The 27,987-nt window shown below is 45.9% G+C and overlaps 1 protein-coding gene across 11 annotated transcripts in view; it reads right to left on the bottom strand.

The window, feature by feature from the left end:
• Window positions 1-1,374: 1,374 nt before the first annotated feature.
• MAPK9 (mitogen-activated protein kinase 9) overlaps window positions 1,375-27,987 on the bottom strand; it is a 55,362-nt gene continuing 28,749 nt past the window's right edge. For 2 of the 11 annotated variants that reach the window (XM_037001992.2, XM_037001988.2), the window contains 14 exons: window positions 26,046-26,184; window positions 19,336-19,461; window positions 18,234-18,399; window positions 16,848-16,919; window positions 13,809-13,991; window positions 12,604-12,728; window positions 11,518-11,581; window positions 10,429-10,497; window positions 8,842-9,089; window positions 5,281-5,656; window positions 4,094-4,196; window positions 3,834-3,971; window positions 2,655-2,844; window positions 1,375-2,320 (listed from right to left, as the gene is read on the bottom strand). In XM_037001992.2, coding sequence (XP_036857887.1) covers window positions 8,947-9,089; window positions 10,429-10,497; window positions 11,518-11,581; window positions 12,604-12,728; window positions 13,809-13,991; window positions 16,848-16,919; window positions 18,234-18,399; window positions 19,336-19,461; window positions 26,046-26,184 — 1,087 coding nt within the window. In that variant the 3' untranslated portion in view covers window positions 1,375-2,320; window positions 2,655-2,844; window positions 3,834-3,971; ... (1 more) ...; window positions 5,281-5,656; window positions 8,842-8,946. Of the gene's footprint in view, window positions 2,321-2,654; window positions 2,845-3,376; window positions 3,470-3,833; window positions 3,972-4,093; window positions 4,197-5,280; window positions 5,657-8,344; window positions 9,095-10,423; window positions 10,498-11,517; window positions 11,582-12,603; window positions 12,729-13,808; window positions 13,992-16,847; window positions 16,920-17,227; window positions 17,300-18,233; window positions 18,400-19,335; window positions 19,462-26,045; window positions 26,185-27,987 lie in introns of those variants that run through there. The other 9 variants (XM_037001989.2, XM_037001993.2, XM_073222119.1 and 6 more) reach the window with 9 other exon arrangements.

Raw genomic sequence — 27,987 nt, 5'->3', positions numbered from 1 at the left:
CCTGGGCTGGGCTGCCTGTCTGAGTTCAGCAGGGCTCCGCCATGGTCCGTGGGCTGCAGCGCCAGAGTCTCAGAGTCCTCTCACAGGGCAGAGCCACTACCCCAGACACATACACACAGCATCCCCCCTCCGTCCCCCATCAGGAGGTGGCTTTGGGACACTTGACATTTGTTACCTTCTCCTGCTCTTCCCCGAATAAGCTCTGCTGCTTCCCAAAGGAAGCTCTTTTCTATTCAGAGTTTTCTGAGCATTTTTTTAAGAAACAAAAATAGGTTATTTATTGAAACAGCTGTGTTGAGTCACCCTTGCATTCTGGAAAAGGCATACAAACGTCAGATTCAGTTCACTTCTATGAAAAGGGCATATAATCTTGAGCTGCCTTGATCCAGTTTTGGAATCAAGATAATGCCAGCCTCCCCAACTGAGCTGGTGCTTTGAAAATCTTGGATAAGATGGGATTTGTCTGTTTCTTGAAAGTTTGGCAAATGCTGACCTATGAGACTGATTTGTCTTGGAGAGTTTGGGGTCTGGGGGCGTGGCCTTTGATGAGAATTTCCATTTCTCTGGTGGTCACTGGGCCATTCATTTTCTGGACCATCCAGAGCAGATAGTAGCCCAGAGCATTGGGCCTGGAGCCCCCGTCACTGCATACACTGCTGTGGGAACTCATGTTCTCTTCCTGCCTCTGTTTCCCCAGCTTTGCCATAGAGATGAAAACACCCACCCCATAGGAACTGTTAAGATTAAATTTTTAAGATCGTTTGTGTTATGTGCTTGGTATCATCATTCTACTGGAGACAACTTCAGTGCTTCAGATTTCTGTAGAAATTTATCTGCTTCTTCTAGATTGTCATGTTTGTTAGAATACTATAAATTTGCTTTCATGCCTACAGTGATTTTCCACTTTGCATGTTACTTGCATATTTTTTTTGATTGGTATTGCCAGAGGTTTGTCTATCTTATTCATTTTCTGGTTTTGCTAATTTTTTCTCTCATTTTCATTTTCAAGTTTCTTGTTCCCACCTGTATTTTTAGCATTCCCTTTTTTATTTCTTTGGACTTGCTTTATTGTCAATCCCCTGAGCTGAATATTGAACTCATTTAAAAAAAATCTGGCTCGTTTTCAGCCGTAGACTCACGGACACTGAAAAGCAACTGGTGGTTACCATTGGGGAGGGTTTGGGATGGAGGAGTCACAAAAATGCTCAGTTATATTAAAAGTTGGTCATGGGGATGGCAGTGCAGCATGGAGAATACAGGCAATGATTCTGTAACATCTTCCTATGTTGGCAGATGGCAACTGCGCTAGTGGGGGTGAGGATTTAATAATATGGGTAACTTGAACCACTGTGTTATATATACTTGAAACCAATATGAGATTGTATAATGGTAATACTTTAATAAAAAAATAATCTGTCTTGATTTGATGAAGGTATTTCAGCCTTATCTGGGTGCTACCAAATTTGGCATGTAGTGCTTGTTTGTTTAAGGTCATGCACTTTTAGGAGCCCCATAATCTTCTGGGTGATTTCCTCTTTAACCTAGATTGCTTCTAGTGTATTGTTCAGTCCCTAGATGTGTGAACTCTTTTCAAATTTATTTAGAATTTTATTGCATTATTACAGAAAAAGAGTTGTGTATTATTGACCTTGGAACTTAGTGAGGTGTCCTCTGTGGCCCATATAATAAATTTTCCTTTAGGTTCTTTGTGTGATCACAAACAGTTTGCCTATTGGATATAATATTCTCCACAAGCCCAGGTTCGGTAACTGGCATTCCAATCTTCTGGATCTTTGCTCATTTTTCACCTGCTGGACTAGTCAGTTTCTGAGAGAAGTACATTCAGATTTCAAACAACACATTTTGATTTATTTTCCCCATGGTACTGCCACTCATTTCACATACACACGTACATTCTTTAGTAGGTTTCTGCTACTAAAAGTCATGTAGACACATTTACTCCTATGAATGCTGCTCACTATAAACACTAACATACCCACATTTGATATACAGGTATTTATGTATGTACGTGTCTGTGTATACTTTATGCATAAAGTCCATGTGTATACCTCATGTGTGCAAGAGTTTACAGATGTTAAAAATATCTGGTTGCTTGTATAAAAAAATTACTGGGGATTATATATTGGCATGTATGTATGTGTGCACATACGGGTATACATATGCAGGTGTGTGTGCATGTGTGTGTACCTGCATGCACTCAGAAAAGGCTGACACACATGTGGTAAAATGTGAACATTTGGGGAATCCAGGTGGAAAAATGTATCCGGAAATCCTTTGGACCATTTTGCAACTTCTCTGCCTGAAATTATTAAAAAAAAAAAAGTTCAAAACTTAAGTTGTCAAAAGGAGTGGAAACAGTCAGCTCTAAGGAGCTTCCCTGGCCACAGGTATGGCAATTTAAGTCTCAAAAAGAATGCTTTGAAACACTTGAAGAAAGAGAAATCCAGAAAATAAGTTGTCCTGTGGTATTGGGCTGTGATGAAACTAAAAGAGCCGCGCACCCGGATCCTCCCCCAGCCAATCCGGACCCGGATCCTCCCCTCACCAGTCAGCGAAAAGCTCACCAACTCCCCAACCAATCAGCCAGAGCCACGACCATCACCCCACCAACTGCCCCTAGACCCCTATAAAACCTTTGTGCTTTTGAAACTTGCTCTCTTTCTCCAGCATCTCACAGCTGCTTCGGTGCAGATAGGAGCTTGAGCTCGAGCTAGCTCGAATAAAGGCTCTTTGCTTTTGCATCGGTGTTGGCTCCTCGGTGGTCTTCTGGGATCCGCGACTTTGGGCATTACAGAAACCACGCTCTCCTCTGAGCACTGTGGCCTAAGGGAAGGAACGTGGCACGAGCCAGTCCTTTAGCCAGACTTCACCTGGTGTTACCAAAATTTACCTCGTGGCCACCAGGCCTCATCCCAGGACCGCTAGGCTTCACCCTGGGGTCACCAGGCCTCACCCCGGAGCCGCTAGGCCTCACCCTGGGGCCGCAAGACCTCCTCAACCCGGGGGTCGCCAGGCCTTACTCTGGGGCCACCAGACCTCACCTGGGAACGCCAGACCTCACCCCAGAATCACCAGGCCTTACCCGGGGGCTGCCAGACCTCACCCTGGGACCGCCAGACCTCCTGACCCCGGGGCCGCCAGACCTCCTCACCCCGGGGCCGCCAGACCTCCTCACCCTGGGGCCGCCAGCCCTCCTCACTCTGGGGCTGTCAGGCCTCACCCTGGGACCGCCAGACCTCCACACCCTGGTACCACCAGACCTCCTCACCCCGGGGCCACCAGGCCTTACCCTGGGACCACCAGACCTCCTCACCCCGGGGCCACCAGACCTCACCCTGGGACCGCCAGGCCTTACCTGAGGGCCGCCAGACCTCCTCACCCTGGGGCTGCCAGACCTTCTCATCCCGGGACCGCCAGACCTCCTCACCCCGGGGCCGCCAGGCCTTACCTGAGGGCCGCCAGACCTCCTCACCCTGGGACCGCCAGACCTCACCCTGGGACCACCAGTCCTCCTCACCCCGGGGCTGCCAGGCCTTACCCTGGGACCGCCAGACCTCACCCTGGGACCACCAGTCCTCCTCACCCCGGGGCTGCCAGACCTCACCCTGGGACCACCAGTTCTCCTCACCCCGGGGCTGCCAGACCTCACCCTGGGACCACCAGCCCTCCTCACCCCGGGGCTGCCAGACCTCCTCGCCCTGGGGCTGCCAGACCTCCTCACCCCGGGACCACCAGGCCTCACCCCAGGGCCGCCAGGCAGCTCCTCTGATGGCACAGGGCCAGTGAAGGACTTTGGGACATTGGCTGATCACCTGGGGCTCAGTGTGAGAGGTGTGCTGGCTGGGCCCCCAAAATGAGCCCACGTGGACAGCTTCCTGGTCACGAGGAGAAAGCCCTGGCCACAAGGACTGCGCTGGCAGCACCAGACCCAGGGGGCAATTGCAGCATCGCTGACAGTGGGTTAAAAAGACATGAAATGTCTTCTGACTGGAGTTCACATGAAGGACACTGTTATCAATCAAATGTATTATAACCAGAAGATGCAGGTGAATTATTAAACCTCGAGCCCTACCTTCCAGATCCAGGACATGCTGGAAAAGGGGAGTGGCCGCAGAGCTAGAGGGCACACACCTGCGGGACAACATGCCTGCTTCCACACGCTGGTGTCATGGGCACTGGAGGATTAAGGACATGTCAGAAAGCAGACACCAGAACACAAGGTGTGGCTTGATCCTGGCTGGGCACACCAGTGAAGGGCTTTGGGGACACTGGGGAAATCCACAGGCCAGGGTATCAGACGAAACTTAGACATGGGAAGTCGGAGATTGGTAACTGAAACATACGTTATAAAACACAAGTACGGCATGACCTCATGTGGGCAAAAAATAAACAAACCAAAAGCCATATAGGTGTGTATATGTCCACAGAAAGTTAACTGAAAGATACGTAAGGTAGAACAGTGGTTATCTCTGCATGAGGGAATATGGCGTTCCAGTTTCTACTTCTTGTCTATTTTCTAACATACACATGCACATATGCATATGGCATCTATTTATCCATCTATCATCCATCTATCTATCCATCCATCCATCTATCTACCTATATAGTTTTAAAAGGAACAGAGGAGTGGTGGGTGGAGAAAGTGAATGTAGACTGTGCTGGATTTCTGCTGGGAAGGGGAGCCACTGGAGGATAACGTGGGACTGAGCACATGGGTGACAGTGGGAACCATGGGGACAGAGGCGGGGAGAGGAGGCCGGCCATCCAGCCCTCTGTCGGGACAGCTGGGCAGCTCTGAGCGCACCTGAGAATCCCATGCAGCTCAGCGTTGCTGCCCAGATATTTACCTTTTATAGCACCTTTAGTATGATAATTTACTGCTTAAAAATACCTAAGAAATCAACGTGGAAATGGAGAGCTGTCCGCGTGTAACTATTAGTGGTCTGTACTGAGCTCTTGTGGGGATTAAATCAGATTAAAAAAAGGAGTGTGACCGTTATCAGCTGAAAAACAAAACAAAGCAAATCAGGCAGCTCTGCTCCAGGGGACCGGTGTCCAGTCATGGGAAGTCACACCCAGCTTGTGCCTGATGGTCATGATCCTGGAGTCAACAGGCCACAGCAGGGTGGCCCCGCATCAGGTCGTTGGCCCTTTGTGGAGTTGTGGGAACACAGAGGCCAAACAAGCCATTCGTTTTTCACACGGAGACAAAACAAGGCTGACCCGTGACCCACCCTGCTCGCCTACCCACTCACTGACCTGGGACAATGACTGGTTTCCTCAGTGTCCGAGGGACAGCCGAGCGTAGGTCCGGATGGGGAGCTGGTGCTCATCACCTCACCTGCTCCTCCCAAGCAAAATGAGAGAGAAGGCAACAGTATGAACTCTGGGACACAGGGACACTCTGGGAACTGGTGCACGGGGACAGACCTGTTTCCCTTCCCAAAAGGTGACCAAACAAGATCAGAATGCTGCTTTTGTGTGCTCATGACCTTTACGAGGTGTCCGTCAAGAGGCTTCCTCCTGGCTCCGTGGCAAGGTGCCGCTCTGCAAGGACAGGACCATAGTGCTGCGGAGCTGAGGGGCCCCACTGAGTGGCCAAGTGCTGGACAGAAGGGTCCTGTCACGGTGGTGGCTGGAGAAAAGAAAGTAAGTCATTGAGGGTCCTTCTACTGTGGTTTTAAGGAGTGAACATCTAAAGTGCCTCAAAACCAGACTCAAAATCAAAGTGGCTTATCCCACAAGCCAAACCACAGGCACAAAGGCACCAGGAACAATTTTAAGTGACACAAGGGAAGATGGAGATGGGTTCTCCTGACCAACGCTTTGTGAGGAAACAATCATACCAATACACTGAATATTCAGGTTTGTACTTTCATGTTTCTGAAACTTAGATTCAGGAATTTGCAGAACATTTTCAGCAAGAGAACTAACAGAAAGGTTTGCCTTTCAGTTTAAAAACATTTGCTAATACTGATTGAAATGATGACACTCCAGCGTCTACCCATGTTCATGTTAAATTTGTGACCGGAGATGGTGATGTAGAAATATACAGTGTCACTTAAAAACACACAAAAATTGGACATGCTATACATTTCTCTTTTAAAATGCATCTGTATTATTTTCACCAATCAAAACACACATTATATATTTTATTATAAAACATTAGGCAATGTTACTTTGAGATATGCAATCGGACAGGTCACACCTGTATTTACTACCAGTATGAAATACTGGAGGAGTTACATTAGCAATCAACCAGGCAAACGCATACATCAATACCATGGCTTCCACGGCATCAAGTCTGGACCACACCAGTATCCGTCAGCTCGGGACTCAGGTGTCAGCAAGGGGCCCTGCGAGGGTTTCCTCCTCTCTGCACTGCAGCTCTGTGTTTTGCATCCCCAAGGTAAGAACAGAGCCCTACTTCTATCTCCATGACCACAGCTGATCAGCAATGTGTATCTCCTACTCTGATGGACTGTCTGCTCTCTGAAACCTGTGCTTGAAAAATCAAGACCTGACATAGGGGAGGCAGTCACGTCCTTTTTGACGGAAAACTAAGCCAACAAACAAAACAAACCTAGTCCAAGTTCCAGGCTAATAGTACATTACCTGGTTTATAAAAATATGTCCAAAATAGTTACTTCCGGGGTTGTGTATAATATAAATTACAAAAATAAAATAGAAAAGATGAAAAAGTTGAGCACACGTTTCAGCTCTTTATCCAACATCAGCACTTGTCCACAGAGGTTGGCTGGAAACCACCTGTATGGCACCAGCATCTGGCACCCTCGGCACAGGAGGGAGGACCATGCGAGCTGAGGTATTCCTCTGGGGCTCTGAGGCCCACTGATGGTCCTGGGGCCTTGTGTGACTAACCAAAGGCAGGTGAGGCAGGAAGCCCATCCCTGCCTACCGGGCTCCATCCAGGAGTGCTCAGTGGAAGGAGGGCATCCAGCTCCTCTGAAGGAGGGCGCCTGGCAGACGTGACCTCCTGTACCCCCAGCGCCTTAACCGAAGCCCAGGGTAGATAATGCATTTGTCAAACTCCCCTTTCTTTGTTTTTCTTTTTAAAGATAGGTTTAGTAAGGCCCTTAAAAAGCATGTATGTTATAGAGAAGGCCATTTTAAGATGTTTATGTATGTTCAGTGCTAACTATATCGTCAGGCCTCCAACACCAAAGTAATCCTGAGCCATGTAACAGGTGTTTCTGCTCAATCCCCATTGGTTTTTCCATGTGCATCTGAACGTGTCAAAACATCACAATATAGAACTATCATTTCAATGTTAATTTTGTTCACCAAGGGGGTTCCAGTTTCCAGTGATAAGACCAACCAACAAGATACAACTGGTACAGAGAGAAGCATTTATCTTAGATGAGATTTATAATAAACTTTCTGGTCAAGGTTCCTGCTCAGAATGCATTCTACAGAATGTCGACCCAATGACTTCCAAGATAGGTAAACACAAGATGCGACTGTAACAGAAGCTCAAGGGAGAAGCATTTTGAGCACAGTGGCGCACGTGTGACCACTGTGACTCCATTTCTGCAGTGACACTTCAATACTCAGTATCTTAGGGAATTCTGAGTAATTTCCATATCAAAAATTCTAAAAGTATCAATTTCAGGTGAGCAGTTTTAAATCAGAAAATACTCAATAGTTAATCATGACTCCTCAGGGCATTTCCTCTATATCCCTCTGAAGAGTTTTTCCAGAACATATGTGGTGTTCCCTGAAGAGGAAATGCCTCCACAAAGTGGGAACCAACATGAACAGGCCTCTGAATCAGCCCAGCTTCCTCACACAGACCGAAGGGGGCTTGTGTGGTTTCTTCAGTAAAGAAGGAAAGTGGAGTACGGATTTCATGTTGGAAATGGGAAACACTACCCTGTGTGGTCCTGTACCTGACCTTGAATGACGGGAGGTAAGAAAGGACCCAGTCCAGGCTAGGCCAAGCAAGCACTTAATAAGTGACTTCATCACTTATGATCCTTGTGTGAAATTCTACTCTACCAGCAGCGCTGGATTCAAGAATCTATTTGCCATCATATCACTGACATGGAGTGTTAGGTGGCTAATAAAGAAAGTGGAATTCTAGGTAGCATTTTAATAATACGTCCTGAAGACCAAGAAGAAAGAGATAAGGTAGATAGGATTTTAAAGTTATATATGTCTTAAGCAGCACCAAACAAAACTTAAAATTTTGTATCATGCAGTAAAGCTGAATGTACGATCATTCCAGACTAGTTTAGAGAAAACAAAGTGTCCATATAAATGCCTTGATTTTAGCAGTGATAATTCTCACCCCAAAACATGACAGATTTGTTATATTTTTATTTATTAAATAGATTTAATTATATTCCTTCTGAAGTACAAAATAGAATAAATCATACCATAAAAGAAGGTAAGATACGGTAATAGGATGGTGGCCAATTAATACACATAATTTTTTTTCTGGACAGACACCAAATTACCTAAAAGGATTAAGACATAATTCTAGAAGCAGCACTACTTGGAAGATTATTTGGCATTTAAATACTGATTTCCAAAGTGCCAGATGGCAAATCTAAGCGAGCGTATGTGGTCACATGCAAACAAGTCCCAACGGTGACTGAGGATGAGAAGTTGTCACGACTATTACCGTACAACTTAAAAAATTCATCTATTCCGATTGCTCACCTGAAATGACCTTGAACAAAATCTCTAAAAGTGTGGCTTGCACTTTTTTTTCTTCAGACATAATCTGCTTCATTTTATAATCTAAGCAGGCAGTCCTATTAGAACTGAGTAGGGGCAAGGCATCGTGTTTCTTACATGCAGAACATGGAGTTTTTCTATTTGGTTCCATCAGCTCCCAGGCGTGGCAGGCCCACGGAGCAACAGTTCCTCCCTGACAACAAGCTTGCTGTGTCTAACTTATCATCGGCAACCTTCCAGGGGTCCAGTTGAGGCATCAAGGCTGCTGTCTGTGTCTGAGGCCAGCGTCTGCTCGGTGGACATGGACGAAATGTCATTGATGGATGATGACTGAGAAGGCGTGGTGTTGCTATTTACTGCTGCATCTGTGCTAAGAAAACCAAATATAATAAAATCTGAGGCATGACACTGCTGCAGATGCAGGCAGGGAGATGTCAGGCCACTATGCAGCCCTGCCCTGCTGCAGTTTCCTCCTCTCATTCTTGGTCTAAACAAGAAGTTAGTCTACCGTACATTCTGAACTTCCCCTGGAGTCTTCCTTAGGCCTGGAATCAAACCTTCCCGTGTCCTTCCCTGCAACATTCCCCTCCTTTCCCTCGTGACTGGACATCATATATGTACTTACTATGTCAGCTAGTTAAAAATACCTGCTGATTTAAAAAAGATATTAAGAGAAAACTGATGGATTTATCCTAAAAATATCAGTATTGCCAAAGGCTTAAGCCCAAATAGGATTTGAGGGTCATATAGACATTTCAACTACAATCAAATCATAAGCACTTTGTCCAAGGAAAAGAGCGACAACCTTTTTAAGAATTCTCTTGTAATAAAAACACCTTCTGAAATAAAGACTGTCTACAAACAAAAGGAGAAAAAGAAAAATAATTTAGCGGCCTCTTGTTAACTTTATTTTTGTTTTGTAAATCCCCAAAACTGACATGTTGATCTCTTAAGGTAAACGAAACTATCCTATTTCCCACTATGCTTATTTCACTCCAGTTTGAGCAAAAAGGGAACACCCAGGCTCCATGTCTGCAGCCTTAAATTTGTTTTATCAACAAACACCTTCATTTGTGCTGGACTTATATGACCTGGAGGTGCTTGACACATAAATCCAATAAATATGAATTAAAAAATCCAAGAAAAGGAAGTGAGGAGTGTACTCTGCACCCATGTGTATGTATGCATTCTCCAGTGGGGGTGGGCTGAGAAAGCAAACACACCTGGGGGGTCAATTTGAATCCCACCCACATAAGTTTATACCTCATATGTTATGCTTCTAATAATCATGGTTGTTAATCAGGCTTCCACCACTAGGCAGATCAAGTAGAAAAATGGGAGAATCACATGAACAATTTTCTCAAAAGCAAACCAACTCCATTTTACCTAGATTCACGTTAATTTTCCCTTTCAATGGGGTGGGGCCAGTACAAAGGGGGTCATGCATATTGAAAATGCTTTAAATTCAATTTCCTCATTTATGAACAGAGCAGACAGCAGCTGTGGCAGGCATGGAATAAGAATGCTTATAATGTGGTTAGTTTGGTGAGGCACATTGGTGATACGCCGACTGCCACCAACCAGGACAACTGAAAAGGGGGAGCTGTTTCACACAAGGAGTTTTCAAATTCCATGTGGGCCAAGCTGGCATCTAACATGCTGCTGTCATTTTAAGGAATCAAAACTATCAAAGCAATCACTAACCTGAAGGTTGATCTTTTACACCATTCTTGCTTCTTTCTTCCCAATCCATTACTTCTTTGTAAATTAGCTCTTCAAATAGAAATGCAAGTTAAAATGCTTCATCAGTATCTTTGTATCTCTAAATCCTGCTTCCAAATCAACTGGAACCATTCCCAGGGCACTGAGGTATGTTATTTTTAACTGTGACATATGGTTAGGAAAGTAATATAGTCTAGCTAGACTAGAACATCCATGCTTTGATCCATCCTATCTTTTCAACCCAACTATTAAGGCAGCCAAGAGAGTAGGGTAGTTCTGAATCCATGAGAGGGTTTTACAGAGAGGACAGAGAACTTGCAAAGTGACTGTAGCAGAACATTTTCAAGTTCTGTATTGGGTGTCCTCATGCCCGCTTACATGTTTCTCTCCACCATTACTTGTAGGTCCCCAAATGTAGCCAGTATCCACATGTAGGCTAGAAGCCTCTCCAGTCTGGCCAGATAGTAATCCAAATACCTCAGTCTTTTTTTGGCTTCAACCCCAGCTTCCTCAACCTTCATTTGTAAGAAAAATTCATTTTCTGCTGAGGAAGCTTTCAGGGGTTCCTAAAATTCTGGTATCATAAGCTGAACGAGCACACTGCAGGCACCTACCGAGGCCTGCGAGCGGCCTTTGGTAACAGGACGCGGCTGCGGGCAATGTGCCACAGAGGTGTGCATGCAGGTCCCTGGCACTCTGGACACCCTGGGGAAGGGCTCTTGGGCAGGACGCATCACCGCCTGACTTGCACAAGCCATGGTGCACCCCACACTGACTGTGCTTTATAATGAAAATGGTTAGTTCGCTCATTACTGGTTTAGTTTGTTGTGGGTTGTTTAGTTAATCTTATAATCTTTTGAAACAAATAATATGTGATTCATAGGGCTTCTCTTTAATTCTGTTGTTTTTAAGTTCTTTTTCTACTAGGAAGTGAGGAGAGACAAGGATAAGTGGGCTGTGGGGGTCCCCTGCCCGTCCCCTGGAAAGGCTACAGCTGAAAAGTGGAGAGCCACCCCTTTACAGACTGCAAGAAAGGTGCTAAGTAAAGATCAGAATAAGCTCTCTCTTTACCTTTCCATTCTTCAATTGCATGTTCTCTTTCTTCTAACTGGGCATCATAGATTTGAGGTGGTGGCTAAAAATTAAATTATACGTAAAGTCAACAGCTCAAAATATAATGAGGCCTGAAGCAAAAGGTAAATCATTTGCGAGATTCTAATCTCTGATAGAGAGGTATTTTCATTCAATACATGGCTTAGTAAATATTTCTTCACAAGTGTGATATTACATCAATTTCAGAATCAAAATTAGGGAAAAATTAACCAAAAAAATAAAGCTATTATGGTCTTAATAATCACCTGACCTTAAAACACTCTAAAGATTGTGCCCAAATGTAATTATAAAATTAGGAATCACACGCTGCTCCCTAGAGATCCACCCTGGACAAGGCACTGTGCTAGGAAATAGGGAAGGCACCAAACACAGCTCAGGTTTACAGGTCTTCACAGCAGGACCACCAAACCCAACCCCCAATTCGTAAGTAGGCCATTCCCAAAACCTGTTTAAATGTTTATAAGTTGGATTCTTTTCATATAAAACAATATTTAAAGTGGTGGTTAAATCTAGATGCTGAGACATAGAACCATGTTCTACGATGGCATACATCAGCAGGTCACAATGTGGTTAATTCACTGACAGCTACGGCCCAGCAAAGCCAGAGCTGCTATGGGGAGATGCACGGGAACATCCAACTCAGAAGGGTAGCTCCCTAGCAGGGGTTTCTGAGGAAGGATAAATAAACCTGTAATTCTCAGCCAGTTTCTTAGCCTTTCTCCTGGGCAGCCTAAACAAGAGGATGTTAGCAAAGCCAAGGTGCAGGGCAGACTGATGGGGCACACGCAGTGAACAGTGGCATCCAATGAAGGCATTATACCCCCGCAGCAGCAGCCTCTGCCTCCCCAGGTACTCCGAGCTAGAGCCCGAGGGGCCCGTGTCCCTGAAGGGCCCCAGATTCTCAGACAACCCTGGCCCCTTGGTGATCAGGAGTCCTTTTAAATCTAGGACTTGCTATCCGTATGTAGCCCCTCCAGACTAACAGATGGAAGGGCAGGGACACAGACACCTCTACACATAAGTCTTTTCAAAATAGATGCTTACCGCTTCTGCCTCAGCAGGATCATACCAAACGGTGATGTAAGGGTGGCGCAATGCTTCGTCCACAGAGATGCGCTTGTCAGGATCTATCACTAACATTTTTGATAACAAATCTCTGGCTTGACTTGCTAGGTGAAAACAAATATTAGATTAATAAACTAATGCTGTTAATCTGGAACACAGAACATGTAACAGCACAGAGAGCAAAGATGTAGTAACTGAGAGCTCTTTGATAGGTTCCAAATCAACTCATCCTTTCTCTAAGAATAAGTCAAGCAGCCACTCTCACTACAAACCAGATTTCGTAGTTTCCACCTCTACATCTGGGCGGGGAGGAGGGACGTGGCTCTGGGGAGAGGGTTCAGGCAGCTTCCGAACAGGCCTGGACAGGCTGGCCGTGGCGAGGAAAGCTGCCTCCAGGGAGGGCACAGGTACTAACTGAGGGGGCCACCGCCAGGAAGGCAGCCCGAAGCACGGGCAGGTGACTCTTCTTGATGGCACATTAGAACGACATCAGGACAGACATTTTAAGCCACACAATAATATCATGTCTGCACAGGTAGAACACTTCACAGAAGCCTCTGCTTTGCCTACCTGTATATAGTGTTGGAAACATGCAACTTTTTTTTTTCAATCTAGAGATTAATAGAAAAAAACATGACTAGTTCAATAGCTTAGTTACATATAAGGCTCACCTAGGTTTTGGCAATTAAAGGTCACATGTGTGGGCAAAGCAGAGGTGGGCTTCTCTGGCTGAGGCACAGTTCACCTTGACATGGACAGAAACCAGTCTATTCTCTTCTCCTAAACACGTTTTGGAGATGGGCACAGGAGAAGGGGAGGAGGAAGCCTATTCTATGGAATGATAATATGGGTTGACTCCAGCTGGACAAGAATCTTTGTTCAAGTGCTCTTTATACCTGAAAACTGACTGAATCTCAATTGCTGTAACCAACAGAAGAGTCTTTCAGACTGATGTGAACATTGCCCTTTTGGCCTGAAGCTTCAGTTAAGCCACATCAGAGGACAAAACCTCTAGGTCTTTCCACTTGCCCTCCGCACTGTCTTCATTTTAGTCTGTGCATGACCGTATCTGAGGATCTCAAATACTTTTTCTCCCAATATTCATAGGTTTCAGAACGCAAACAGGAAGACTTAAAGCTTCACCCACACTATGAAAACAGATATGAGGAGAAAGGATATCTTACTTTTTATTTTGTCTCGTTCCGATTCTGATGGGAATATCCAATCTGGAAAGAGTTCTTCAAATTTGATGCCAGGATACTTGGGCCTGTTTTCTACATAATTCCTCACAGTTGGCTGAAGTTTCTTCATGAAATCCACAGACGGTGTCCCTAGCTGTTCAATAACTTTATTCCACTGATCAATATCTAAGGAGTTCTTGAGGAAAATACAACTGAAAGGCCTTCTATTGGTTACATGAAGCAGCGTCATTCAGAGAAAACCTCCAATTCTATTTCTACTCATCGACAAGTATTTAACTAGGCCACCCCACCAGGTAAGCACATTTTGAAATATTATTCAAATAAGGTTTGGGTTTGAAAGTTTAGACTATTTTGAAAAACTCCTACACCTTGCCTGTTTGTAAACTGATTACAGGTTATGAAATCAACACAATGGGGTCTATATGCCTTCCCATTCTAGATCAAAATTAAGTTATTTTGGAACTAAAGAATGCCTGTGACAGAAATGATTCAACATGAAATTTAAACTTTACTAGGCAAACTGAAATCAGTTTCACACTAAAGCTAGTCAGACTCAAAGCCCTTGGAGTACACAGCCCTGTAAGGCAGGCCTAGGGGGACTGGGGAGTGAGAGGCAGGCAGGAGATGGGGCTCCGGGCATGTGAGCCCCCCATATCCATCCCCATGGAACCACATGCTTCCTGTACTTGGGCTCTGGCTGGGCAGTGGCAGCTTTGAGAAGTCGTTCTGTTCTGCTGGGCACTGGCCCTGACCATCACTGTGATACCCAGCAGTGCATTTTGTTTCCCTGCAGAGTACGTGTCCTGGATCCCAGATGTGGGTGTGAAGCAGACACTGAGCAGGTATCAGGAAATCTCCCCTGGGTCTCAACATTCTTGTTTGTGAAATGCAGATCACACCAGCTCTGCCCGTTTCACAGGCAGCTTGATAAGAGTGGAAAGAGATTCTGAAGCCATAAACAACTACACGAGGGCATGCCTGCCAGGAGGTCTCACACAAATAGCAGCCGAACAAGGGACTGAGCGAGGTATATCCTAGGAAAGTGAAGTTGTCACTGGGAAAGAACTAGGGAACAGGTACATGTTCTCCCAAAGAAAAAGCACAACTCAGCTCTTCCACAAAATGTTGGCCTTGCGTGGACCTGCTTGGGGAGTGGGCTTTGGATTTAAATCACTAGCATATCCTTTCTTTGGTCCTCTGTTTGTGCACACTGCTCAGTCAGACTCATGCAGAGTTCAGGCCCTTCTCAGCACCAGCACGTCCCCTCCTTGGTGGCTGCCTCTGTGGCCTCCCACTGAGCAACTACTGCCCTGAGCTGCCACAGGTCGCTCACTGTACCAATGGGGACAAAGGCCCAGAGAGGCCCGGCCCTTGGGGTGCAGAGCCACCGCTTGGGGGTCAGAAGCTGGGCCCCAGTAGCCTGGCTAAAACTTCTTTTCCCTGCAGGCCACGTGAGGACAGGAGTCCCTTTTTACCCCAGGTCACGAATCTAAAGCAACTCTGAGAACTGCAGTCTGTTTTCCAGGATCTTTTCCTATCCTAGTAATTTTTAATCTAATGTTTGAAAAGGTTTGGCAAAACTGTCTTTAGAAAATAATGTTAATCTTTGTGTTTTGAAAACGACATTAGGTGAACTTATATATAAAGTTATTCATTACTGACAGTGCAAGATGTTAATAGAAATATTAAATTAATGCACCAAAAAGTACCCACATTTTTCATTTTTAAACTTTCTGAAGAAAATATTTCTTAATAAAAAAAGGAAAGGTAGAAAATGAATAAGAACTGAAAGAGCCGAATGTTAAGTAGATTTTTCTGTATTATTTATCTTTAGAATATATCAACTTTTCCCTCTTCAATTGTGCTTTTTTGCAAATTAAATAATTTACAGTTTAAAACGAGTGAATCTAAGGTAAGGCTACAGAAAATTGTTAGAAAATTTATTGGAACAAAATAGAATGCTGTATATAACTTCACATAAAATATGTTATATGAAAAATGTCAAGGAAGGTAAACACAATGATAGGAATAAAATCTTTTCATTCCAAGTTTGTGTGCGAAGAATTTATATTACAAGAAAAGCACCCTCATAAAATTATAAAAAACTAAAATTACTTTGATAAAATACAAACAAAACATTGAGTTCACAACTTGATTTCCTTTAAAAATTACCATCCATCTGCCAATGGGAAGAGATCACTTTAAGCTTTCGTAACATAAAACAAAATCAAAGACTAATTAAAATATTAGTGGTTAGAACATAAATGAAAAAGGGTATATATGAAGAACCAAGTTAGCATAACAAATACTAAAGATGGAAGAATATGAGGAATATGAGGAAAGAAAGCTATTACGAATATATTACCTATTTCCCTTCATGCTCTATGTCATTAACATGATTTGCTGACCAGTGTCAGTTAATCTTTTGCATTTTATATTTATTTAAACTTCCCCAGTGTGTCACAAAATAACCTTCTAGATGGATCTTTTAAAAATTTCTATGACATGTCAGCAGAGTAACAGGAAAATATAATGTGAATTGTTCCTCATATACTTTTCATTTTAATCCTTTTCACTTAGGGCTTATGATTTGTGCTTCAGTTCTTGCTTTGGGGGAAATATTTTAATGCATACCAATAACTAACAAAACTGCATATTAATTAAATTACAGACAGCAACTTTCCTAGCTAAATTAATTGAATGAACTAAATTAACAGTATTTTCACTTAATTATCAGAACACATTTGTCAAGGAATAAATCAATTTATTTTAAGCCATTTTTGGTGAGATGAAGAACTAATGTAATTGGTTTAACTGTAAGCCTCAGTAAAATCATTACAGGTAGTCAAGTGAAGAAGAACACGTAAAATCGTAAAATCGAACCATTTGGCTTGTGACACTGTGATGAGCGTCATAACAACCCTCTCAGGACACAGTCTAGTAGCGCCATCTTCCTTTTGAGTTCCTGCTACCATTTGGTATTTATGGAAAGCATGGCCGGGAAGGTCCCGGGAAGGATACGATCAGTGCCTTGGAATATCACACAACCTTTCACCAGCTCTCCCATGATGCAACCCACTGACCAGATATCAACTGAAAATAAAATGAAATGATAAAATTATGAAGTGCCATGAACAAAACAAAGGTGAGGAAAAGGAATTCTAACAGTGTTCTAAACACACAGATATGGAAAAATAAATTGCTAGCTAAGGCATGGTGAGAATGACTGTAGGTCTCATTTTGGCCTTTGGTTTGCAGCAATCTGGGCTTCTGGTGCCAAAGATCCCGATACTTTACAGCATTAAAAAACAAACCCCAGAAATGAGAAGGCTGTGCCCAGGCTGCACCCCTGCAGCCCCTCCACCCCTAGGACATGCGGGGTCTCCCCCGGAGAAGGATACAGTCTCTTCCTGGGAACAGGACTTTGTGGAGGACCATTTCTGCCATGATGCACCCGACAGACCAGATGTCCACTACCAAACACCAGGTGATTAAAGCCAGCCGGAGGCCCCCACGACTTTCCTCAACCCCCTCCCGCACAAAGACAGACCCACCCCGCTTGCCAATGGGAGCCTCTGCAAATATGGACACCACACCTCCTGAGCGGTCCTCTCCTAAACTGCGGCCTCAGCAGGGCCTCACTGGGTCGGGCCTGCTCATCTAGGCTCTGGGTGAGGCCCGACCAGAGGGGGCCCTGACTTCCGGCCACTCACCTCACAGAAGGCCGGGCAGAGGGCTACTTAGTGCCCTTGCTGGTGAGGGTGGAGAAGGAGCTAACAGGGAACACAGGGGGCCCACAGAGCTGTGTCCCTCCTAGTGGGAGCACAGGTCATAAGGTGTCCAGATGAGCTTGGAGCACAGCTCACTCCAGACCACCTGAGCAAACTTTCTTGCCTCTTTTTTTTTAAACAAGTAAATGTGATTTGTTCTTTTTGACGAAATTTGTCAAAAGCTGACTTTTAAAGAGCTTTGATGTTGCTAGAATAAGTTATGTTTTGATGTTAAAAAACACCAATTTTACACAAAAGAGAACATGTTGCATTATTCCATTTATATGAAGTTCAAAAATAAGTAAAAGCAATCTGTGGTGTAGGGGCTGAGACCTGAATGGAGGGCGGGGCCTGGGTGCTGGTATGCAGGCGGCTCCCACTGAGTTGCACACTGGAATGTGCAGGCTTTTCTGTAGGTATGTTAGACTTTGATAAATGCTCAAAAACATCAATTTCAAAGAGAATGCTTTAAACCAATGGAAATGTGAAATTAATGATTTCTTATCTGTGGACCAGGATGATACATATAGCATGCAGTGCCCACATTCTACTTCATACAGTTCATGGGAAAAACTAGTGACGACCAACAGTGCTGTTTTTCAACACCTTAGCCTCTTCGGGCTCCCTCTGGACTCACCGTTCTCTTTGTAGCCCATGCCCAGGATGACTTCAGGTGCCCGATAATAGCGCGTTACCACATAGGGGGTCATCATGAAGTTGGTGCACGCTGTCCGGGCCAGGCCGAAGTCAAGGATCTTAAGTGTGCAGTCTGATTTTACTACGATGTTGCTAGGCTTCAAATCCTAGGACAGAAATAGTTTAAATGAGTGAAATGAGCTAAAGCATACTAACGCAGTGACCTCAGATTGGCAGGGATTTAGGATAGTCAGTCCATGATTAGAGAAGGATGTGACAGTGCTGGGGGAGAAGGAACCCTGGGATTTTGGAGCAATTCTGGGAACTCCTACTCTCAAACTGAAATGAACACAAATCAGCCTAAAGAGGTCACATAGTTGCCTTTGCCCCTGGGATGGAACTCTTCACCACATTCCTTGGCTTAAGACCTTCTGTGAGCTTCCATGAGCAATCCACCCCTCCCCCACCATGCCTGGTCATCCCTCAGGTTCGAACAGAAACATAATTTCAGCCACTTATGTAATTTACATTTTTAAATAGCCACCTTAAAAAGACTGACCAGAAACAGGTCAAATGAATGTTAATAGTATATTTTATTTAATCCATATATCTACAGTATTATCATTTTAGAATGTAACCAACACATAAACATTATTAATGAGATATATTACATCCCTTTTTTTAGTCCTGTCTTTGAAATCCATTGTGTGCTTACAATTATAGCCACATTCAGAGTATTCAATAGCCTTAAAGTGGCTCGTGGCTACCACACGTACAAGCCCAGGGCAATTCTCTGACCCCACAGGCTCCCCGTGGCTTTTCCTCCCCAGGGAAGAATTCCTTGCCCAAGGACGCAGCACTGCCCCTGAAGCTCCCTCCTCTCGGGCTCCTGTGCGCTCTGTGAGAGGGGCCCTGCTGTGCCCAGACTCCAGCCGAAGCAGCACACACTAGCAAAGGTCTGCCAACACACACCACCCACCTCCCGCCACCACATTCTCCACGCCTCAACACCCCTCCTGCAGGCTTTTCCCTTTTAACTTTAGGGCCCTTCTCCATGGTGAGCCCCACACCCCAAGCCCCTACTCAGGCCACAGGAATCTTGCCTGGGACTCCAGCCTGCAAACCGTCTCGTACAGCGTGACTTCTAAACAATCCACATCTATTATTTTCACAAGTTTCCAGTGCGTAGCTACAGCGTCAAACTGCCAAGTGGCACCACACAGTAGGACCTGGGAGCACATTTTTGGATTACAAATTGCTAATAGATAAAATGCTCAGCTTCATGAAAACAAAACAAACCTCCAAACGATGAGGAACCCATTTTAGGCTGTCCTGTGGCAATGAAAAGAGCGGCACCTGGTGCTGCCAGCAGAAGCCCACACAGCCCCTTCCTCACCCTGCGGTGCGGACACCAGGAGGCACTTATCTTTACAAGAGGCTGATTTTTAAACAATTTGCAATGCCTGTACTTTATCCGCTGCAGCCCAGGATCCAGCCCTGCCTTGACCTACAGCCTCGTGAACCCGGGGAGAGCTGTAGTACTCCACGCCACCTCCACGGTCCCACCACTAATCAGAAAACACTCGCCCCGGGTTCCACCACTAATCAGAAAACACTTGCCTCAGGCAGCACCCACCTTCAACCCTACCCATTTTGACCACGCCCACCACCTCCCCTGCCTACCACACCCACTCCAACCCTGCCCATCTATGACCACGCCCACCACCGGCCCTGCCCACTTCCGGCAACGCCCATCTCACGCACCCTCACCTGTGGGAACTAACTGTTTTGTAGGAACAGCATGCGTTACGGCCATCTGCTGGATTAGTATGATGACAAAATGCAAATACGGTTGTCTCCCGTGGCCAGCCGCCCGGACAGGGAGGGGCGACCCCTACTGGTCGCCAATGGGAGGTGCTTAGCAAAGCCCCGTGGCTCCTAAGGGCTCCCCACGCCCCGGCCATCTCCCACTAGCCTCCACACTCCACACACACCAGAGGCAGCTTTCCAAACCAACTGGGCTTGCGGTTTCACAGTGCTAAAGACAATTCTGCCCTTACAAATCTTGAAAACCGTCCCAAACAAGGAACATAAGAAACGATAAAGTACAGATGACACCTAAACCTGGGGACATGACCCACGCAGGGTGGGGATGACTAATGGAGGGTGGCATCCAGCAGCCAACAAGAGTGTGCAAAACATGTTACCAAAGACCGGTCGGAGCAGGGGCACAGCAGGCGGGGCGTGCAGTGTAAACCGCCCCATTCCCTTGAGCTCTCAGATCACACAGTGGGAGGCATCTGGTCTTGGGAAGGAGGACCCTACAACAGCGTGTTAAGTGCCCACTGCCTTCATTTCCCGTCTTCCCCACAGGCACCCGCAGCCACTTAGGTGGCCGACGGAACCCTGGGACAGGAGACTACGCAGACACCTGGAGCACGAATGGACATGAATTCTAAGTGGGCCCTGAAACCCCAAGACCCAAAACATCGTCATCACCTGCCCCCGCTTCCGGGGGCTGCGGGGCGCCAGGTAATCAGTGGGGACCAGGCCAGATCATTTCCAACGGTGTTATGACAGAGGCCTGGGCAAACTGAAAGAGCATGCTGTCAATCCCACAGAAACGTGAACGGCTCTGATCTGCTTTGCTAGTCAGTATGGAAGGACACACTGCCCATCCGTGGCCACATGCTGTCCCTGCGGCCTTATGAACCTGCCCTAGCAATGCCCGTGTCCCGCACAGCAGCCGCAATCAGGGCGAGCTGGGTCAGCCTCGGCAGCCCATGTTCTCGGATCCATTCAGCTTCGTCACGGGCTGGACTAGTGAACTAAACTTGGATACGAGAGGGACCCCTGCTCCCTGCATCCTTTCAGTTTCAATGCTGGCATTAACCTCCAACCTCTCCACACTCCAAGTTCAATGTTTTTATTTATTCTCTTGAGGGGGGCAGTTTCAGGTCTCCACTTGGCCTTTCCCAACACTTGCTTCACAGGCCAAGGAATCAAGGTAGGGATCACCCACCTGCTGAGTGTGAGTTCCAGTCATACACTCAGGGGCTGGGGAGATGACTGCCAGTGGGTCTGCAGACCTGGCACCCATCGAGAGCCACCAGACCCACAGCCCTCAGGAAGGAGTCTGGGTCACGTCAGGTAAGCCACGGAGACCTGCCAAGGTGATGGCTGAGGGCACGCAGAGGGGGAGAGAAGGGGCATCTGCTGTAGCCGCAAGGTCAGCTGCAGTGATGGGGCGGTCATTCACCCCACCCACCTCCCTCTTCTCAATTTCCTTTGGGAAGAGAGACCATGGGGAGCAGGGGAGCTGCTTCTGACCCGTGCATCTCAGGCAGTGACCACACAGGGCCCCAGGCCTTCTCCTGTGAGACACCAGCTTCCTCTTGTGGGCGGTATGAGGGCCCTGGGCCAGCAAAGCTTTCAGAGAGCTGCACTGTAGCCGCTCCCACGCGTCTGAACTGTGCTGCCCTCCGCCAGCCCCCCCATCTCCTCCGACCTGCTCCCCCTGTGCTTCCTCTCAGGCCTTCTCCCTGGACATCTCTTGCACATCTAATCCCATCATGGCATGCTTATGCCTTCGATGAAAAATCCCATGCACTCTATGGGGTGAGAGCAGCAGAGAAGCAGGAAGGGACCTGGCTGAGTGCAGGAAATTCTAACCTCAGTGAGCGGCCCACACAGAGATAGTGTGGACCACAGCACTAGGAAAAGGCTTGGGAAGTGGTTGGCAGGTACTGTGGAAGTGGGGTTAGTAATGGGACACTAAGGGGGTATTTCAGAAGGTCCAGGAAAGATAAAGGTAGACCTCCCAGAACTACAGCTCCATCCCAGAAGAGAGGCTTGGGCCCCTTCTTCACTCCTACTGGCCCATTATTTAGAAGAGCTGAAACCAAGATTCTAGATTTGGGCCCAATACTGACAGATATGTTGGGATGAGGCACATGGAGGGTGTGGGTGAGGGGCCAGCTAAAGGCCAGTGGGTCTGCATTCTGCCTCTTGAGAACCGCAGCCCCACTCCATACAGCCTCTAACACAGCAGCCAGGCTTCTATTCCACAGTCAAGAGGCCGGAAGAACCTTTGCTAGAGAAACTAAATGATTCTCAGAGAAAAGACCTGCAAGCAGAGCCCCCTGTGGCTTTCTGTTGCCCAGAGAAGAAGCTGTCATTCGACAATCCCAACCCATGCACTTCTCCCACTTGGTCTTTGAGTATTTCCATCTTAAATAGCATCAGATGACACAGGATCACCAGACGTTTGGGGAAAGCCTCACACATGAAGGGGACAGATCAAAGCACACTAAAAAAGGAACTCAGGGGAGATAAAAACCATGCAGGCAGCAGTAAAAAACTTCAAAAAATCTTACCCTTGGAGAGATGATAGGGTATCCATGCAATAAGAACAAAATGCTATAAAAAGGACATTTTAAAGGTAAAGAGTTCCAGCTAACTGGTGCTTCAAAGAAAGAGAAAATAATGAACACAGTGAAGAAGGTATTCTGAAAGAAAGAATACAAATTTTCCAGAATTCCTTCCAGGCTGAAAGGCCCCAGTGCCCACCACAATTTAATGAAACAAATGTCCACATCAAGGCATATCATCATAAATCTCAGAACACATGAAATAAACATTTTAAAGAAGTTTCTGGAAATTTACAACCCAAATCAGGGCACCAGCAAAGGCTCAGTAATAAGAATGGCATCAGAAAGCTCAAACAGGTTCTGATGTTTCACTTACAACGTGGGGGCGACTGGTTTGCAACTCAGCATTCTATACCCAACCAAACCTTCAATCATACGACAGGAAAGAACAGTTTCAGACATCTGAGCCCTCAGAGAATTTACCTCCCCTGTCTGGGACAGCTATGGAGGATATGTTCCACCAAAACAAAGGTGTAAACTGTATGTAATGGCAGAGGGGAAGGAGGCGGGAATCTACCACAAGGGAGAGGGAAGGAAATCCCCAGGAAAATGCTGGGGTGCAGTCCAGAATAACCCCACCAGTGCAGACAGGAGCAGTGCTGAGGTCCCAAGGGAAGGAGAGTTCTTGGAGTGACAGGCCTGGTGAAACTGCTAAGACATCTGGATGCACTGAGACTAGACCTAGACACCTGGCAGGAAGCTTTGACTTAAGTTAGCAGCAAGAACACAGAAAGTGACTCCCTCTTTGAAAGGCAAAACAACAAAGGCCAAAACTGAAACCAATAAAAGCCAAGTGTTAACTGCAGGGGTAAAAAGTTCAAAGGAAAAGAAATACAGTCATGGTGTAAATATAAGGCTCGGCTGTGAAAAGCATTTACATGATCATGATGATGTTAAAATACAGCATCAATCGGATCCAAACTTAGTTACACTGTGATACTGGATGGAGGACGGGATCAGGAGAAGTGATGGGGAGGGTCTGGGGTGGTGAAATAGAGCTCAGTCTGTACCTTATGCCCCAAACTGAAAAAAATCAGCTAACAGAGAGCTAATTATATTTCACTATATGGAGATAAACACCAAAGTATCAGCTAAAATAACCCAAAGAATTCGCTTCTGGGAGAGAAAAAGGGAGGAGGTAGAGATTCTGAGTTTTAAAATAAATGTTTGATCCTTTATTAAATAAAAAACACATCAACCAACTTGTTCAACGAGTGCAGAGCAGTTATGTCCAAGATGCTCCTGGTTTTGAAATGCACAAGTTAAAATGGACATGAGAATAGACATGTCCTGGTATTAGCGCAAGAGTCGTCAGCTTACAGTCAGGAGGGAAACATCCAGCTGCCTGTCACTGCCCCTCCAGGGACACTGCAGGGCTGGGGCCTTTCACTTCTTTTAATTTTTTGAATTATGTAAGGTAGAAAGGAGTGGTATTGTGGGTGTTTTATTTTCCGAATTAAAACTCATGTTTAGTATGAAACCGCTTACAATATGTAAAACTGGAAGTGTGTATCCATGTGTAGTAGTGTACACAGCAAAACAGACCAGAAAGGGCCCCAGAAAACCATTAACCCACTAAGGGGAGAGCTAGCTCATCACCTCCTGGGCCCTGGCCTCTCACTATGTGCTTTTGCCACTCGTCTTGCAATGAGCACGTGGTACTTCCATGAGCGAGAGCCCAGGAGTATGTGAACCGGAGGGAACAAGGCAAGGGGAGGGGATGGTGAGGCCCATGGGGTGGCAAACGGAATGGTAAAGTGGTCCACAGGGTCATGTGCTCAGGTCTTCCCAGGCTCCTAAACAAAGGAAACACTTCTCCGGCCTCTATCAGACAGCAGGCCTGGCCCAAGCCACAGGGACCACAGCTGCCCAGATGCCTGCACATGCGCACTGCAGCTCTTACAGGTCCGAGACCGGGAGGCGGTGCTGCTCTCCCAGGTATCTCTGGGCCCAAGGCCAACCGTGACCCTTTACAAAAATACTAAGGCTTAACATAACAAGGTCCAATAGTCTGAGAACTTATTCTAAAGCATAAATTTAGTAAAAAATATACTTAAGGCATATTAAGAGAGCCTTAATTTATATAACAGACTGAAAATTTTAGGAAGAGAAATAGAATGGCAGGTTGGGAAATCTATTTTTAATTAAACAAATCAAATATGCCTATTTTAAAGCAAATTCATCAAGAGAATCTATATTATTTTAACCGAACACTTGGTGGCAGCAAAGACTGAGTTTTAAGTAATGGCACACTGATCAGGAGCCTGGCGTTTATCAGGGTGCCAGGCCCCCACCAGGCCCCAGGAGACCTGAGGCCCAGGTGCGGTGGACAGGTAAGGGCTCAGCCCCCTCTGGGTGGATGGGCCTCCATTTGGTGGCTACTGTGGAACCAGCCTCTCTTGGCACCTACCAGATGCACCACATCTGTAAAAACTTGTTTTTTTCTATGTGAAGAGGCTTCACTGACCTTGTCTTCCTGTCTTCCACCCCACACAGATTTTAGTTCAGAGAAATTGCGACTTCTGACGTTGGACCTTAATGTCTAAAGATAGTTTGTCAACAGAACCAGCATGGTAGAAATTTAGGGAATGCTAAGGATGTTTCCAATAAAATTTTACCATCTCTGCCTGGAGTCTCACTCAACATTTTAGTTCTTAAGATTCTGTCATTATGCTCCGCTTACAATGGTACAGTTAAAAAATACCAAAAACTAACCAGCTTAGAGAAGCACATTACCTCCCTGGTTTTGAAATGTTATTTCCTGACAGTAGACGCAGCACTTGTCCTTCAAATCCCAACCTTGGCCCAGGCAAAACGGCCACCCCGAGCCGTTCCAGAAGCCCCCACCACGGGGCCCGGGGTGCTGGAGTGGGAGAGCTGTACGACACACAGACGGATGTCTGGGCTACAGCCTGTAAAAGAGGTCTCAAGCAGCTGTATTTTTACTACATGGCCACTAACTTGCCCCCATCCCAAATCTAAACTCCTTGCTCATTAAAAATGGGACTTCAAATATGTCAAGATCATTAACAATAGGTGGGCCTGGGTAACTAGTGTTTGGGAGTCCTTTGTCCTTGCAGTTTTTCTCTAAGTTTTAAGTTACTTCAAAATGTAAAAAAGAATTTTTTTTTTAAAGAAGTATTCTTCTGCAGTATCACACTGAGCGGCTGGCTCATGCCTGCATCCCATGTGCCCAGGGAACCAGGCGCTCCACAGATGTCTTCTAATCTCAGTGATACCTGGAAACTCAACAGGATCCCATAGTTTATTTTCAACACTGAAAATTCCACACTGAAAAACATGAATTCTTTTGTAACTGAAGGCTTCTGACAATGAAATGATTGTGATTTTAAAAATAAAATGAACATGGCATTAATACTTACTCTGTGAATTATACCAGCTGAATGCAGATGTTTAATACCACAGAGCATCTGGTAAAGAAGGTAGGACATTCTTTCATGGTCCAACTCCATGTGAATAACCTGACATAAGTTAGCATCCATTAATTCCATAACCAAATACCTGAGGAAAAAAAAGATCAGCTATGTATACATGAATATTATCTGAAATTCCTTTATGGTTATTAAACCAGAGTTTTTATGAAAGCGGAAGAACTGGCCAAAGTAAGAGGAAAGCTTGTTTTCTCTAAACATGTCTAAGGTGTCCTGAAATGCAGCAAATGTATAATGAACTTTGTCAAAGTTGAAAACAGTACGAACACCTGACAACACAGTGCCTTTGAAGTTAAAAACGAAACAATTTTCTACTATATAAACAATCTCAAGCATTCATATTCTCCTACATCTTAAATTTTTGGCTACTGGGTCAGTCTAGCGATATAAAAGCCATGCCATTATTTCTCTCATCTTAAAAAACTTTTAACCTCACTTCCCCACCAGCTACTGCCCATTATTTTTGTCCCTTTGCAAGCACCCCAGAGAGGTGTCTCTATTTGCCATCCCCATTTCTGTTTTTTCCCAGTCCTACTTTGATCAGGCTTTGGCCCCACCACTCTGCTGAAATTGCCCTCTGCAGGCCCCTGTGACTCTCACGTTGCTAAATTCCATGGCCCGTGCTTCAGAGCTGGCTGACCCTGCCTTTATCCTCCTCCCAGCTTCTCCCAGTAGGGGGCCATTGCTGGTCCGTGGCCTTCTCCTCGTTTCCCTAGTCTCAGTGATGGGCTCTGGTCCCTGGTTTCAAGGCTTCAAATACCATCTATAGATCCTCAACTCCCAAATTCACACCTCTGACCCAGACCTCTCTCCTGATCACCAGGCTGTCTAGCCACCCCCCTTCACAGACCCTCTGGGTGTCCTAGACTCTACCCTCCCCAACCCGCTCTGCCTGGAGGCTTCCCCTCCTCAGCGGAGAGCACTTCCCTCCTGCAGGCGCTCAGGCCCAAATCACTGGTCTCTCAACTCTTCTCTAGCACCACACTCCTCTCTAGGGGCTCTACCTTCAGGACAGCCTCAGAGCCAGTCTCTCCCCTCCCCCTCACTGCTATCCCTCTGGTCTCAGTGGGGCTGCCACAGTCTCTCACCTGAATCACCACAGGAGCCTCCTAACTGGTCTCCTCTGTTCCCATACCTTATAGTGCAGTTCCCAAGCCAGAAACCAAAGTTGTTCCTTTTTAATGTAGGTTAGGTAAGCTGAGTACTCTGCCGAAAGTCTTACTGACTTGCCTTTGAGTAAATGGAAGTCCTTCCAATGGCCTAGAGGCCCAGGGCACCCTCTCTGCTCCCGTCCTCTAGCCATGCTGACCCCTTTCTGTTCTTAGAACACACCGGGCATGCTCCCGCTCCTTTGCACAGCCTGTTCCTTCTATCTTGATTCCATCTCCCCAGATATCTGTAGGACAAACCCCATCACCTCCTCCAAGGTTTCCTTCCGATGGACCAATCCAGTGAGGTGTTTCCCCAACGACTCTACAAAAAACCACCAACTGCCATGTAGCCCCCAGCACTCCTTAGCCAGCTCAGGGCTCTACCTCCATACCTGCCCAGTGTCACTTCTTCTTCTGATGCTGGATGCCCCTGTTCCCTGCCTTGCCTGCCAGCCAGCTCTAGCTGGGAGTATGGCTACCCACTGTGCTCAGTAACAAGAGGGGCTGTTGCCTGTTTTGGGGACTAGAGGATGTCAAGTACAGGACAGCATCCAGCACATGTTGGTCACCAAACATTTGTTGAATGAATGATGACAGCAGGAAAGTTAGGATGAAGTTGGGCATTATATTTCAATATGATAAATGCATATTTTATTTCATTGTTAATAAGTAAGATAATTCTATTTCAGATTTGGGAAACACACAATATTTAATGACTTAAC

This window comes from Manis javanica, chromosome 14 (genome assembly GCF_040802235.1).
Source record: "Manis javanica isolate MJ-LG chromosome 14, MJ_LKY, whole genome shotgun sequence".
Classification (NCBI taxonomy): domain Eukaryota; kingdom Metazoa; phylum Chordata; class Mammalia; order Pholidota; family Manidae; genus Manis; species Manis javanica.
The sequence above is the reverse complement of the archived record's forward strand: the minus strand, read 5'-3'. Positions and strand labels throughout refer to the sequence as shown.